Here is a 14713-nt window from a genome sequence, read left to right as displayed (position 1 = left end):
CACTTGGAATCCCCAGCTTGTCATGGCTCATAGAGGAGGGGATGCTCCTGATGTGCCCCAGGGCTCTCTGGGGTCTGCTCCTTGGGGCTCTCCAAAGCCTCTTTGACGTGGTGCTAGGTTAGCGATATCCCTTCTCACCTCCCCCCATGCTGTGATACTTTCACGCCAAGCCTTTCTCCTCGCTGTTGCTGCAGGAACCTTGTTGACCACCCCACAACACACTGCCATCGGAGCACATCCAGTTTCCGTGCCAACGTACCGGGCTCAAGGAACCCCCACCTACAGCTACGTACCGCCGCACTGGTAAACCCACTGGCCAAGTCATGTAAGTGCTGCAGGAGAACTCCCCTCCTTCTTCCTCTGGGACATGGGGACAGAACCATGGGCTGCTCCTGCAGCCTGCTTGCCCAGGGTGTGCTCTAAGTGGATATTAGGTTGGATATTGGGAAGAGTTTCTTCCCCAAAGAGCAGTCAAGCACTGGCACAGGCTGCCCACAGAATGGTGGGGTCCCCATCCTTGGAACTGTGGGGATGTGGAACTTGGAACACAGTCATTGGGCATGGTGGGGTTGAGTTTGGTGGTCATAGAGGTCTTGCTGCCCACTGCCAGGCATTACCTGCTAGCAGGTGTTGCATTTCATGCACGCTGGGTGCACAGGACAAAGAGAAAATCCCTACCTGTGCTCCTAACCCATATGCAAACGTGTCTGCTCTCTTCCAGATCTGAAGTCAAACATTGTATGCAACTACACAAGTCTTACATCGGGGCTGCGGCCACTGCACTGCAGCACCTCGTCTGTTTGCAAGAACAAAAGAAAAAAGTGCAAGGGTCACTTTATGCATTCTTTAGTGGTTTTTGTAAAAGCTGCTTTTTCTAATCTTCTGCCTCTTTATTTTCCTTCCCTCCTCCCTCTCCCCGACCCACATCAGTCGTGTAACACATACTGACACTGAGCAATAGTAACGTTCTCTCTTTGGTCCTATCGTTTTACAGCTCAGAATATTCACTTTTCAGCATTGCCCGGTCGAGTGGTGCAAAGATCCCCACTTCTTGTTCGTTTGGGTTCTTCTCATCCTTTTTTTGTTGTTGTTGTTTTTTTTTTTTAATTATTATTATTTTTTGTTGTTGTTGTTGTTGACAAGAGCCTAGGTTTTCTTTGACTAGTAAGAGTGGTTGATGTTCAGGGTACTATGTGAAAAAGCACAGCGCTGGTAGGCAGGCTTATTCCAATTTGGGTTGGGTATTTTTAGTTGGATAATATAAATTATTTAATCTTCCGTAACATATTACAGGAAAATTGGTGTCTTCCAGATAGCTGTCGTGATAGATTATAATGCATTATCTGCAGTGAAATGCTGAACTCATCCCTTCTTTTGTAGGAGTAAGAGAATATAATTAGCGACGTAACACGCTTGTTTTAGGAAGTAGGAGGACTGTTCACCATTGGGTCTGCTTTTCATAACTGGGCAGAGGCATTTGGTGCAAGGGGAATGGAGTGGCAGCGATGCCTTTGGGAAGGCGAGATGCTCTGTGCCAGCTGTGTCCCATCATGGGCAGCTCTTTCCTGGCCAATGCTCCTGGGCAGAGGTGTGCAGGGATGCTGCAGGTGGGAAGTGAGAGATTTCCAGGGCAGAAAGGCTCTGCAGAGCCTGGGGATTTGGGAAAGGAGGTCGGATGGAGAGGAGCCTTCGTGGAGGTCAAGGTGCTCCCATTCTTTGGATGTTTTGGATTGGGGTCAACAAAGGTTGAGCCGAGCCCAAATCCTGGCACTGTGGAGACAGCTGCTTGGGCTGGGAGATGTAGGGGTAAGGGGCAGCAATAGCAATAAAGTAATCTTCTGCATCTGGAGGCAACATGAGGCCGTTCCTGGGTCCTCCAGGGTGTCCCAGTCAAACAGACAGCACTTACAGGCAGCTGGAGCAATTCTTCAATTCTTACCCCTAAACCCAGAGTAGAAACAAGACTTCTTTTTTTTTCTAAGAGAAAAATATAATGATAATTGTTTTGCTTTTTGATGGTTTTCCCTCCACGTGCCAAAGTAGCTCCATCCATCCATCCATCCATTCATCCATCCATCCATCCATTCATCCATCCATCCATCCATCCATCCATCCATCCTTGCAGGTGGTCCCAGGGAGCCATCCAGAGCCTTGCAAGGAATTGGATCTTTCTTGATGGGAATCAGTCCATAGGGGGAGAAACCTTTGTAGCGACCCCAAAGGACTGGGGGCTGCTGGTTGTCAGGTCAGTGGGGGCCATTTGGTTGCTTCTTCTTCTGCTCTTAATGGAAACCCAGGTTTCCATTTGCCCGCGGTCAGAAGACAGAAAGGGCACAAAGTGGTGAAGCCTGAACGTCAGCGCTGTGGGTGGAGGAGGTCATGAGGGTTTCCACCACGTAGTTCATTGTGTTGCACTTTCATTTTGTATAAAAAGGAGAAAAAAAGGAAAAAAAAAAAAAAAAAAAAAAAGTTTAAAAAAAATAATAAAAAAATGTAATTAATCACAGTGTTGCCCCCGTTTAGCTTTTGGCAAAGCCTCCCTGCCTATAGGGTCAGCACTTAAAGGGAAGGGGGACGTTTGGAAGTAGGGAAACCGCATTGTCCTCTGTAATACGTTGCAATTAAACTTGGGCAAAAGAAACCCAACCCGCCATGATAATAAATCACAGGAACCGAGGAGCTCTCAAATGCTTTATTATTATTATTATTATTATTATTATTGTTATTACTTTTTGGCTCTCACAGTATTGTTGACTTGGTGTTGGAATGCCTGTGTATCAGGAGCTGTCTGTCGGTGCTGGAACATGTTGCTCTTGTGATGGAAGAAAGTCATTAGTTAATTAACAGCACCTCATTGAGTCCCATCACTGCCCCAGGGTTGCTCACCCATCACTGCAATGGGAGGAGCTGTCTTGAATTCTCATCCATGGCCAGGAAGGTGCGGGGTGTGCTGCTGAAAGGAGAGAGGATGCTAAATTTGAGGGGTGAAATGCCATTCGTGGCACAGAGGAGCCCCCAGATGGACACAGCCTCCTCCTCACTGTGCTTTTTTAATGGCATTTTTAAGTTCCCCCTAAACAAAGCTCTGAATTTCAGGCTTGCTCTAAAAAAATTGACGGGTTTTTCATCAAAACAGGTTGAGGCTATAAAGTAGAAGGGAAAAGGGACAACACCTCCATCTCTTACCACAAACGAGGCCTGATGAGGGTCAAGTGGCTTTATCTTAATTCTTCTGCTTGGATCAGTGGCGGATGTCATGAATCTTCCCCGTTGTGCTTGGGTAGAAATGCTCAGCGGTGCCATCATGGCATGAAGAGGTGAACTTTGCTGTGGGGAGCCCATCTGGGGAGTTGAGCAGCCCTTGGGGGGCTTGGGAAGCCATCTGGGGGAGTATTTGATTCCCTTTCATTGTGGTTTCCCCAGTGGAATTTGTTTGGGAAGAAGCAGGTTGGGAAGTCAACCCATGACGGGGTAGGGCATGATGTGAGTGTAGGACCAAAGGGCGAATAGGAAATGGTTGTGCTGTGAGCAGCTCCATCCAGTTCCCATCATGGGATAGAGTTCTCCAACCCCAACTCAGAAACCCATCTGAGGTGTTGAGTGATTTCCTTTGCTAACCTTGAGTTCTGGCACCTTTAGGGCAATCTGGGAGTTGTGGGATTGCAGGGTAGGTTGAAGCCCAGGTCAGTTCTTTGGGTAAGGTTTGCTCCTGAAGGCACTGCCTCTTTTTCTGTTAACATTCCTCATGGTGACATAAAGGAACCCTGTAGGATGCTGTCACTGCTGTCCCCACTGCTGGGGTGACAAAGCTTCCTGGGGTTGGCAGCACTGGGGGCACCCAAGCGTCACACGCCAACTGTGCTGCTGTTGGGTTGGTAATGGTGGCAGGTTGGTGAGCAGGAAGAAAAGGGATTTCCCTCACTGAGGGGGACAGGGCTATGCTCTGTGCCAGGGCAAGAGGGGGTTAGGGTGTCCTTGGGGATGATGGAGGCAAAGCAAAACTCCAGGAAAAGGGGGAAAAAGTGTTAAGAAAATTGTTATCAAACTGCAGCTGTTGCCATTACCCAGTCCCACCGATGACTTCTGCATTACAGTGCACTGCAGTGCTGGACTCAAAGCCTGTGCTGCCACAGTTCCATGCAAACCCCAGAGCCCACAGCTCTGATGGGCAGCAACAGCTTCATAAAGCTTCTTTGCAGCTTGGATATGTAATATAAGCACTTTTTACTGTGTTATTTAAAGTTTTTCTTTTCTTGGTTTGGTGACGATGTTTGCTATTCTTGAGAAGCACGGTGGGCAGAAAGTGACCCCCGGTGGGGCTGGGGAATGAGGTCATACTGAGAGAGAGAAACTCCTCCCATTTGGGATTTGCATTCAGTGCTCAAATCCAACCAGCCAAAGACAGCAATAAGAGCCACTGAGTCCTCGTAAGTCCACTTTTTAATTTTATTTGGTCAAACCATCAATATTTTCAGTCCAAGTGAGGGCTGCGGTTCCTTCCACCTCTGCCACCCAAATGTCCTCACCATGGCTTTAACCCGTGACAGTTGGCTTTCCATCTCTTTCTTTTCCCTGCTCCCTTTGGCTTTTGGCTCCCCAAGGCCCCAACGCACTGTTGCTCTGCTATAGGGAAATATAGGATAAAAAGCCTGGAAGGGAGGGAGGAGAGCTGTGGCAAGGCATCACACCATTTGGCACTTACAGAGTCACCAGCAATCTAGTGATAATGGATTTTTGGGAGTGTCTGGAAAATGGGAATGGCAAAAATGTCATCTAATGGCAGCTTTCCCCAACTGGATGTGATGAGTTTGTAGGAAAATGCCCAACGCGGCACCTCAGCATTGTGCCCTTGGGATGGAGCTGCAGGGCTGTGGCCATTGGGAGATGTAGAGAGGAAGGGGAAAGGGGGCACCGGGGGGCACTCCAAAATTACCCCCTAAAAACACAGAGCCCCCTCATGCCCCTTAGCATCCAGCAGAGTGAACCTGATTCACGCGCCCCATCCATCTCTATCATTTCTTGACCCATTCTGATCAACGGGACAACTTGGATCAGCTCGTTTTTAAATAGTATTGGAACTCTTTAAGCAAATATATATATATACATATTAAAAAAATGCATAGATACAAAACAAAAAAAGAAAGGAAATAAAAAGAGTAAACATGTCTTCCAAGTCTCCACGGTGTGTAGGGAACGTGGCCTCCAACTGATGCGCTGGGAAGCCCCGCAGCCGCGGCTTGTGACTATGAGGTGTAAATCTGGGTTTTCTCATTTGTTTCCCGTTCCGTTTTTGTTCTGAAGATCAGTTCGTGATCTCCCTGACAGATTTCAGCCAAGAGTTTGTAACTGTACGATATTTACTGTAAGATGTAGAACATTCGATAACTATTAAAATGTTTCCAAAAAAAAATAAATGGAAGAGGGTTGGTGGGGTTTTGTTTATGGAGTTGTGAAGTGATGGGATCCCACCTCCAAAGCTGCTCTCAGGTGGTTGGTGGGGCTGGAAGGACCCCAACCCTTGGGTTGCTCCATGTCCCAACATGGCCGTATGCCCCCAGGTGGTTGGTGGGTCTTGAGGGACTTCATTGTATGGGTTGTTCCATGTCCCAGTATGGCCACCTGTCCCCAGATGATGGGTGAGGCTGGAAGGACCCCAGCTCAGGGGTTATTCCATGTCCCAACATGGTCTTATGCCTCCAGGTGGTTGGTGGGTCTTGAGGGAGTTCAACACAGGGGTTGTCCCATGTCCTAAGATGGCCATCTGCCCCCATCCCTTCAGGGACCCCAGCATGTGGGTTGTCCCATGTCCCAACATGGTCACCTGCCCCCAGGTGGTCTGTGAGCCTTGAGTGACCCCAACACACAAGTTGACTCATGTCCCAGTAGATCCAGCACGGTCCTGTGCCCTTCAGATAGGGTTAGGGATATGCTTACAGGAAGAATCATGGGGGAGCTCCATGGTGATGCTCGCCAAGCATTTAATCTCCATCCCTGCAGCCCAGCAGATGAAGAAGGTGCCCACCAAGCTCTGCCTTTGTCCCCAACCTCACAGCACCACGAGGCACAGAGCTGGGTGCTGCTCCCTGTGGGGTCAGCCGAGCTATGGGTACAATATGGGATCAGTCCCCGCGTGGTCCCACCTGTGCTCCCAAGGCCACCACTGTTGTTCTGCTCAGACCCACAGGATCCCTTTGGGTGTCACTGTCCCCTCGTGGCCACCTCAGGGTCAAGTGACATTTGCAAAGGAGAAGGGACTGGCTGCATCTCCAGCTGAGGATGGATTGTGGCCCATTGGCCATGGGGTCACTTGAAGTGGCAGTGTCACAACCTAGGCCATCAGTGGTGGCTGTCACCATGTTATGGAGGAGGACACCCCATGTACCTCATTCAGCAGCTGCTCTAGAAACCCCAAAATTATGTTGAGCCCCATCTTTGGTGGGGGGAGGTCAGGGTGTCCCCAGATGGCTGCCCTGCCACGTCCAGTTGTCCCCACTTGGGCCTTAATCACTTGGGATGGGGGAAGAAAGAGGGGAGAGAAGAAAAGCACCAAACTCCAACTTCTTGCCCTAAAACAGAGCTCGTTTATTAACGACATCCTCTCCAGCAACAGTGCCAGGAGGCTTAAAATAAAAATAAAAAACCAACAGAAATGGTCTCAAAGAGCTGGGAAAGCCCTGGAGGGGTAATAAATATGGGGAAGGGGCAATGGGGTGCTGGGGAGGGTGACGGAGCTGGTGCCAAGCTGCTGCCAGCAGTGATGGTGGGGACAGGGAGGGGTCAGCACCCCCAGTGTCCCACGGGTTAGTGACTTCATTTCCAGAAATTAACCCAAAATGTTTAAAAACACATTTAGAATCCATCACCTGACCGCCATTGAAAACCCAATGGGCAGAGCCCTGCTCATCCTGGTGTCACCGCACTGGGGACATCGATCATAGGGACAGCCCTTCCTCGTCCCAGCGACGTTTTTGGCTGCCATCATCCCACGTGGTGCCCGGGGGTCGCGTGGTGCCTGAGCCCCTCACCCTGCATCAGGGATGGCCCCAAAGGGGATCTGGGGGTGTCACATGGCGAGAGTGCTGTCCCCAAACCGGGCTGCAGAGGGGCTGCCCTGAGAGCCAAAGGGGACACGGTTATAAGGATGTGACATCCAACTCCCTGCGCTCGGCCCCCATTGCCTCTGCCATCCCATAAATACCCCTTTTGGCCACTCACATCCCACAGTTCTGATTTTTTTTTCAATAAACATTGAAGTTTTCATGGTTCTGGAGAGCCCCAGAGCAGCTGGAAGAGACCTGGGTTTGAAGGGCTGTCCCCATACCCTCAGTTGCAGAGCATTCACCATCAGTGTCCTCATTAGGTTTCAGAGTTAACACCTCCCAATCCCAACACAGCACCGCACTGATTTCCCCAAGAAAGACCCCAAAAGTGACCACTCATGGCCTCCCACCAACCCCCATGACCCCAACCCAAGGGTTGTCCCCAGCCCACGTCCTGCCCCCAACCCCTCACCTCAGGGCGGCTGTCAGTGCTTTTCAACCACGATGGCCTCGTGCTGGTAGGGAAAGGATCACCTCCAACACCAGGCTTCTGCTCGGGGATCCGGGACACCCGGAATCTGCATGGGGACACTCTGTGAGCCCACCCCACCTTGGGATATGGGGCAGACAAATGGGATTCCCCGGCTCCATGCGCTCACCTTCCAATGGAGAGAATGGTGATCTCACCGGCGGGTCTGGTGGCTTTGGTGGCTGTAGGGGGTGGCAGCACCTGGGGCCATTTCCTTTGGCTGCATCGGGTGCAGGGGGGGTCTGAAGGGGGAGCCGGGCCGTGCACTGTGTGCAGGTGCTGCTGGTGGCAGCAGGAGGGAGGAAACTGAGGCAGGAGGTGCAGCCTGTGTGGGACAAGGGGTGATATGAGCCATGTGGGGGCTCAGTGGGGCTGGAGGGACTCAAAGGGGTCTGGGGGGGGAAATCTCTCACTTGTAGGCAGGTTTGCAGCCCGCCAGTGCTGGCTGTGTGCTCTGATGTTCCTTCAGCAGCTCCTCCAGTGCTGCAGCATTTTCTGGAGGTGGGGAAACAGAGAGAGTCACCATGAGCCAACTGAGGATGGCAGACCCTTCCCCGGCCATTGGGGGCACCCCTCCCCCTTTCTGGGGGGCTCCTGACCTTTCTTCTCAGTGATGAGGCGCACCAGGACCCCGATGGTGTCCTCATTGGCATCCTCAATCTGGTAGATGGAGCTAGGACCTGGGGACAGATGGAGAAGGTATGAAGAGAAGTGGTCATGGGGATGGATGGGCTCAGTGCCCTCTGGGCCATAGGGACAGCATGGGAGCAACCAGACACCATGGGGATGGGCTTGATGCTCTATGGACATAGGGACAATGTGGGGGCAACCAGACACCATGGGGATGAGCAGGATGCACTAACCATAAGGACAAGGTAAGAACAACCAGGTACCCATAGGAATGGGCCCCATACTCTCTGGCCATAGGGACGCCATAGTGACCAGAGGACATGGGGATGCTCCAACCACTGGGACAAGATGTGAGCGACCAGATGCCATGGGGTTGGGCTTGAGTAGATCAAGTTGGCTTTGGGGTGGCAAAGCTGGGTCACACCCAACACCAGCCTCAAACCCACACCAGCACTGGGCCACATTCTGATCCCTTTATGGTCCCAAACTGCTTGGGTTCAACAGCAACCAGAGGCACCCCCAGAATATTGGTTGCATGGGAGTGGGGCTCACCACTGGTGCTGTGCTCGTGCTCCTTGTGTGCGGTGCAATAGTAGCCCTTCTTCTTCAGCAGGTTGCACACCAGGATGCCCAGCAGCCCCATGGCACAGAACACGGGCACAATTGCCAACACAGCCAACTGCGCCGCTGCCGACTCCTCTGGCTGAACCTCCCATGTCCCATTGGTCCCTGATGGTCCCTGAGGTGCCACAACCCTCCGGGCTCGACGTCTACCTGCAGTGGGGGCTGGATTTGGGGAGATGCCCCAATCAGTGCCATGAGTCCCAGTCCCACCTCCTTTATCACTACTTTATTTCAGTACCGCATTCCGCCATGCTGGACTTTGGTGTTCCTCCATTGGTGCCATGAGCACAACTCCTACCCCAAATCCATCCCTGCATTATTTTGGCACCGAATCTTCCTGAGCTGGATTTGGCAGATTTGTCCCATTGGTTCCATGAACACTGAACCTATTCCACCCCAAATCCATCACCCCACGCTCCAAAGCCCTGCACCCACCTGCGCACCCCGGGGTGCCGTGGGGTGCAGCGGAGCAGGGCAGACACAGGCCCTGGGGCTCCCTATGGCCATCAGGGCTGTAAAACCTGCGGGGTATGGTGAGATGAGCACAGGGGTATCCATGCAAACCCCCCCACCTCCCCAATGCACAGCACCCCACGCTCACCCGTGCATGCAGACACACGGCGCATCCCCTGCAGAGGAAGAGCCAGGGGGGCAGGGGCGGCAGCTCTGTGCTGTGCTGCATGCCTGCAGGGAGGGAAAGAGGGTGGTGAGGGGATGCAGGCTGCACAGCACAGCACAGGGTGGGGGCATCACCCATGGGCAGCACTCACCCCAATGGGTTCCTCTCCAGGTGGGCATCGCAGCAGCTCGCAGGCAGTGGTCCCCATGCAGGGGCTGCTCAGCACCTGGGGAAGAAGAGGGTTGATTAGTGGGGTGCAGCAGGGGAGAATGCATTGCAAAGGACAGGATGCAGAGGTGCTGTAAGGGACAAGCCAGGTGCAGTTCTGTTGCATACACTGTGGTGGGCGCAATGCTGTCACAAGCAACGGGATGGAAGCAAAGCTTGCTGCATGCACTGCTGGGAATGGGATGGATGCTAAGGTCCGTGGTGGCTGCAATCTCATCACAAGCAACAGGATGGCTGCAAAAATCACTGCATGCTTCAAGGTATGGATGCAGGAACACAATGCAACCAGGTGGATGCAAACCTGTCACAAGCAATGGGATGGCTGCAAACTCATTGCATGCACCACGGTGGGTGCAAGTAGATCCCAGGCAATGGGTTGGATGCAAAACCACTGCATGCTCAGTGGGAGATGCAAATGCATCACAAGCAACGGGACAACTGAAATGGGATGGGTGTAAACTCACTGCATGCACTACAGTAGGTGCAAACTGATCACAAGCAATGGGATGGATACGAACCCCCACTGCATGCACCATAGTGAGTGCAAACCTGTCACAAGGAGCAGGATGGCTGTAAAGCCCTTCCATGCAGTGCAGCTGATGCAAACCTGCCAGCAGCAAGGTGATGGCTGCAAGACCACTGCATGCGCTGCAGCGGATGCACACCACCCCAGTTCTGCAACAGCCCGGCAGATGCATTGTGCTGGATGCAGACCCATTGCAAACAGCAAAGAATTGAGGTCATATGGGGTGGAGGACAGTGGCAATCCCAGGATGGGAAACCCTGTAGGACACCCCCAGAACAAAATGGGGCATTTGGGGTTTTAGTATTGGAAGAACCAAGAAGAGACGTGCAGAGGGATGGGATGAAGCTGTACTCACCCCCAGGACAGCAAGGAGCCAGCAGTGCATCCCCAAGCTCTGCAGACACTCGGGCCACCTATGGGGGACACGGCACAAGGAAACTGCATCACTCCACCCTAATTCCTGCTCAAGGGACAGCAAGGACTTTTGGGTCTGGGGCCCAACAAGCCCATACAGGGGGACTTAGGGGGTCATCTACAAGCACACCCTTTGCAAGGGAGCGGTCAGCTGGAAAACAACCCTGTAAGAGGGGAAGAATTGGGTTATTTCACAGCTGGAGGGCTTCCCTGGCCCCATTTGCTGCAGCACAGCCAAGCAGCACAGTTGGGTTTGGGATTACTTCCCAATCTCTGTTGTTTTCCTTGTTAAAGTGCAAAGCACCTCCACAACTAGATAAAAACAGGAACACAATATTGAGCACCATTATAATAGAACGAAACAACCCCACGACCAAAAAGCCCGAATATTTTGCATCCTTACCCCAATATTTGCCATCCTTACAATGGAATTAAACACCTTCACAACCCCAATATTTAACATCAATAGGTCAAAACACCCTCACAACCCAAAAAAAACCCCAATATCTTACAGAAGCCCCTTTGGGTACAGTGCAATCACAGCCCTCAGTGACTCAGCACCCAAAGGAAACCCAATTTTAGCTCAGTAGGAATCCAGCACTCACACCTCCCACTCCTTTTAGGGCCACGCACGCAATCCCACTCCCTTCCTGCAGAGGATCTGCTAAATCTGATTGCAGCTGAACACCAATTGCTCTCCCATTGCCATCGGCCCCAGTATCCCCATTGCCATCGATGCGGCTCAATGCGCTCCCTCCGGTCTCATTGTGTTTAATTGAAGGCAAATCATTAACAGTTGATTGGAAGTCTTCCCAGGAATAGGGTGAAATCCTTGGCGAGGACCCCAGTGCACGGTGCTCAGAAATTCATCAGGGTTGGCAACAAAACAGAACACAGGAAATCCCAGCATCCAAGTCAACATTTCTAGGCTATCATTGGGATGGGATGTGCGTGCATAGGGGCAAAATCCCAACCCCCTGAGTTCTTCTACCTTTTGTGCTGCAAAGGAGAGAATGATCTGGGGACCCAAATCCCCCTCCATGCCCCAAGATGTCTGCCTTTGCTTTGGGTGATGCTGTTATTATATCAGACCACGCTCACCCAATGCTCCCAGGAAGCAGTCACTGCCCCCAAAATCCTATTAAAGGCATTTGAGCACAGCACTGCCCTTCTCTACATGTCCCAAATCCTTTGGGACCGGAGGCACCGAAGCTCTGCGGGGGAAGGAACAGATGCTGCAAACCTTCAGCACGGGTATTTCCTGCTCAGGAGCAAAATGATCGGCATCCTCCCCTGCACAGCACTGCCCAGCGCCAGATCATCACTGCAAAGAGGAACAAATATATACACACTTAATTAAAAAGACATTTCTGAGCAAGCATAAAAAATTATTCAGCTCAACCCAAGGAGTCTTTCAGCCAACCTCAACCCAACGAGTGGATCCCTTCTGCCAACATCAACCCAATGAGAGGAACTTCATCAGGTTCCACCAGTGACGGATCCTTTCCACCATCAACAACCCAACGATGGGTTCTCTCTGATGATGTCAACCCAACAAGTGGGTTCTCTGCAACGATGCCAACGATGGATCATTTCCACCAACCCCAACACGAGAGAGTCCTCCCCACAGACCCAATGACGGGTCCTCTCCACCAGTGCCAACCCAATGAACAGATCCAGTTCGCCTATGCAATGATGGATCCTTTCTTCCAACCCCAACAAGTGGCCCTTTCTACCAGCTCCAACACAACGATGGGTTCTCTCCGATGATATCAACCAAACAAGTGGGTCCTTTACAATGATGCCAACAATGAATCCTTTCCACCAACCACAACACAACGAGAGGTTGGACTAGATGATCTTCTAGGTCTTTTCCAACCTTGATAATTCTGTGATTCTGTGATTTTGTGAGAGGGTCCTTTCCATCGACCCAGTGACGGGTCCTCTCCACCAATGCCACCCCAATGAGCAGATCCCTTTCACCAACCCAACAATGGATCCTTTCTGCCGACCCTGGCCCAACAATGGGTTCATTCTAATAAAGTAAACCCAGCAAGCAAGTTCTCTCTGATGATGCTGACCCAGTGACGGGTCCTTTAATTGAATAAATGCAAGCACCAAAGTCTTTTTGGGGTGGGTTGTCCCCCCCATAGAAACCCATTGCTAAAATGAACCAACAGCTTCACCACCCTGCAGGCACAACTCATGTGCTGTGTGTGCCTGGGGACGGGTGGAAAAATAATTCAAGTCGATTCTGTCATGGGGTGGAAAATCCCTGAATGCCCCCTGGGTGTAATGGGGCATCCCCATAGAGCTGCCCCATGTGACGCCGCTGATAAGGAGTCATTATGTGTCAGAGTGGTTTATAAATCAAATGAATGAGTAATCAGCACGCAGCATCACCCATCTGGGATGCAGCTGCTGCAGGATGGGGGTGGCTACAGGATGGTGTCAGGATGTGAGAGCCCTGAGCTGTGCCCCAGTTCCTCCCAGTAGCTCCCACTCACCGTGGGGGCAGAAAGAAGGCTCAAGAGCAGCTGAAAGCACAGGGACAGCAACACACAGCCCCAGTCTGACCTCAAACCCCACAGAATGACACAATATGGGAAGGGAGTGGGGAAGCCGGGACAGGAGCAGGCAGCAGCACATGGTGCTGCAATGCAGATCCCCGTGCTGAGCACCCTCCGGTGACCCCTCACTGTGCCATGTGTCCCAGCACCAGCAACAGCCTCGTGTGGGGCTTTTAAAACCCCCATGGGGAGCAGTGTTTGGGGCTGTATGGTGATGCCTATGGGATGGGGGGAGCTCATCCTGGGGTGTTTGGGGGTGCTATTAGGGGAACTGGGATGGGACAGAGGGGATGAGGAGCACAGTGAAGGGGGTTAGGGGCAGACCTGAGCATCAACACTAATGGGTGATTGCCCCCCTCCCCCCTCAGCCCTGACTGCTGGGATCTAGGGAGCACCCAGCCGGCCCCATGCATCTCATGTCATTATTCCAAAGCCAATAGACACAAAGAAGCTTGGAGAGTTCTGACACTGGGGATATATTTGGAACAGCTCTGTCACCTCCAAGAGCACGAGTGGCCTCAAATGACCCCAGCCCCACTTCATGCTTCATATGGGGATAATGGGATGCCCAAAGTAGAAACCAAGTATCCAACCTCACCAGGACCACAAGTGGCTGCTTTGTGGGGGAAAAAACAACCCAACTTCTGCAATCCCCAAAATGAAACGAGCTCTTAAGGGCTCCCTCCCTTAACCCAGCCCACAACCCAAGCGTGCCCACAAAGATCCAGGGCAGGGTTTCTCCATCCACATCCAGTGCAGGGTTTCAGCTGGTTGTTCCCAGAGATAAGGGAGAACAAGGAGCGACTGTTTGGGGGCACTTTGGGAACAGCAGCTCGGCCACCTGAACAGAAACAAGGGGGGGATTGTGCAGCTGAAACCCAACGCTGTCACAACTCCACCACCAAAACCCAACAGCACCGAGGCTGCGGGAATGAAGAATAAAAACCCTTCATTGACACTTGGGATGAAGCCAAGCAACCCCAAAGGCCAAACCCCACTTTGGGAAGCCACCCCCGGCTGCAGCATCCCAACATAAATGGGGAAGAGGGCTGGAAAAGCTGCAGTTTCCCATGGTCAGATTAAAACGAGAGAGAGAGAGAGAAAATCCCACTTCCTATTTTCCAGCTGGAGTTTTCCATAACCTACTTTTTCTCCGCTCCCCTTCTGACCCATATCCCCACCTCGGCTGCAGCATAAACTCATACAGCGATGCTTTGGGGACGAGGATGGAGCAATAAGCCCCCCCCTTTCCCTTATTCTCATCACATATCCCCATAGATACACCAGCCGAGCCCTCCACCCCCCCAAATAAGCCTCAGATCAGCCTCATATCAACCCGGATAGTAACGTCATCCCCTACCTGTCCCCACCGTAGGGGTGACGTGGGGGTGACACCAACGCCGTCCCCATAGAACCCCCCCCATTGAACGCAGCGCTCGCTCCTTATGAATGAACGCTCCGTCCCCGCCGGCGCGCTTTTCCCGTTAGCCACGCCCCCTCCATTGTGACGTCACAATGCGGGGCTTCCCCCAT

At 52.0% G+C, this 14713-nt stretch overlaps 2 protein-coding genes across 6 annotated transcripts in view; one reads left to right on the top strand and one right to left on the bottom strand.

Moving 5' to 3' along the window:
• Positions 1–5419, top strand: part of FAM168A (family with sequence similarity 168 member A) — an 88765-nt gene extending 83346 nt beyond the window's left edge. For all 3 annotated transcript variants that reach the window (XM_015852665.2, XM_032442318.1, XM_032442317.1), the window contains 2 exons: positions 195–325; positions 722–5419. In XM_015852665.2, coding sequence (XP_015708151.1) covers positions 195–307 — 113 coding nt within the window. In that variant the 3' untranslated portion in view covers positions 308–325; positions 722–5419. The remainder of the gene's footprint in view (positions 1–194; positions 326–721) is intronic.
• A 1133-nt stretch (positions 5420–6552) lies between these two features.
• Positions 6553–14671, bottom strand: RELT (RELT TNF receptor). 3 transcript variants are annotated; one of them, XM_015852662.2, is made up of 12 exons: positions 14541–14655; positions 11854–11934; positions 10552–10609; positions 9594–9668; positions 9425–9507; positions 9259–9344; positions 8752–8985; positions 8169–8249; positions 7983–8064; positions 7700–7894; positions 7513–7618; positions 6553–7111 (listed from the first exon to the last, which is right to left on the bottom strand). In XM_015852662.2, exons 3-12 carry the CDS (start codon positions 10579–10581, stop codon positions 7064–7066), a joined length of 1020 nt encoding a protein of 339 aa, XP_015708148.1. In that variant the 5' UTR covers positions 10582–10609; positions 11854–11934; positions 14541–14655; the 3' UTR covers positions 6553–7063. The 3 variants fall into 3 exon arrangements, with proteins under 3 accessions (XP_015708148.1, XP_032298206.1, XP_032298207.1); XM_032442315.1 differs by lacking the exon at positions 11854–11934 and having other exon boundaries at positions 14541–14671; XM_032442316.1 differs by lacking the exon at positions 11854–11934 and having other exon boundaries at positions 8752–8973; positions 14541–14671.
• Positions 14672–14713: the final 42 nt, after the last annotated feature.

The sequence above is a fragment of the Coturnix japonica genome, chromosome 1 (assembly GCF_001577835.2).
Source record: "Coturnix japonica isolate 7356 chromosome 1, Coturnix japonica 2.1, whole genome shotgun sequence".
Lineage (NCBI taxonomy): Eukaryota > Metazoa > Chordata > Aves > Galliformes > Phasianidae > Coturnix > Coturnix japonica.
Note: the sequence above shows the minus strand (reverse complement) of the source record. Positions and strands in the feature narration are given on the sequence as shown.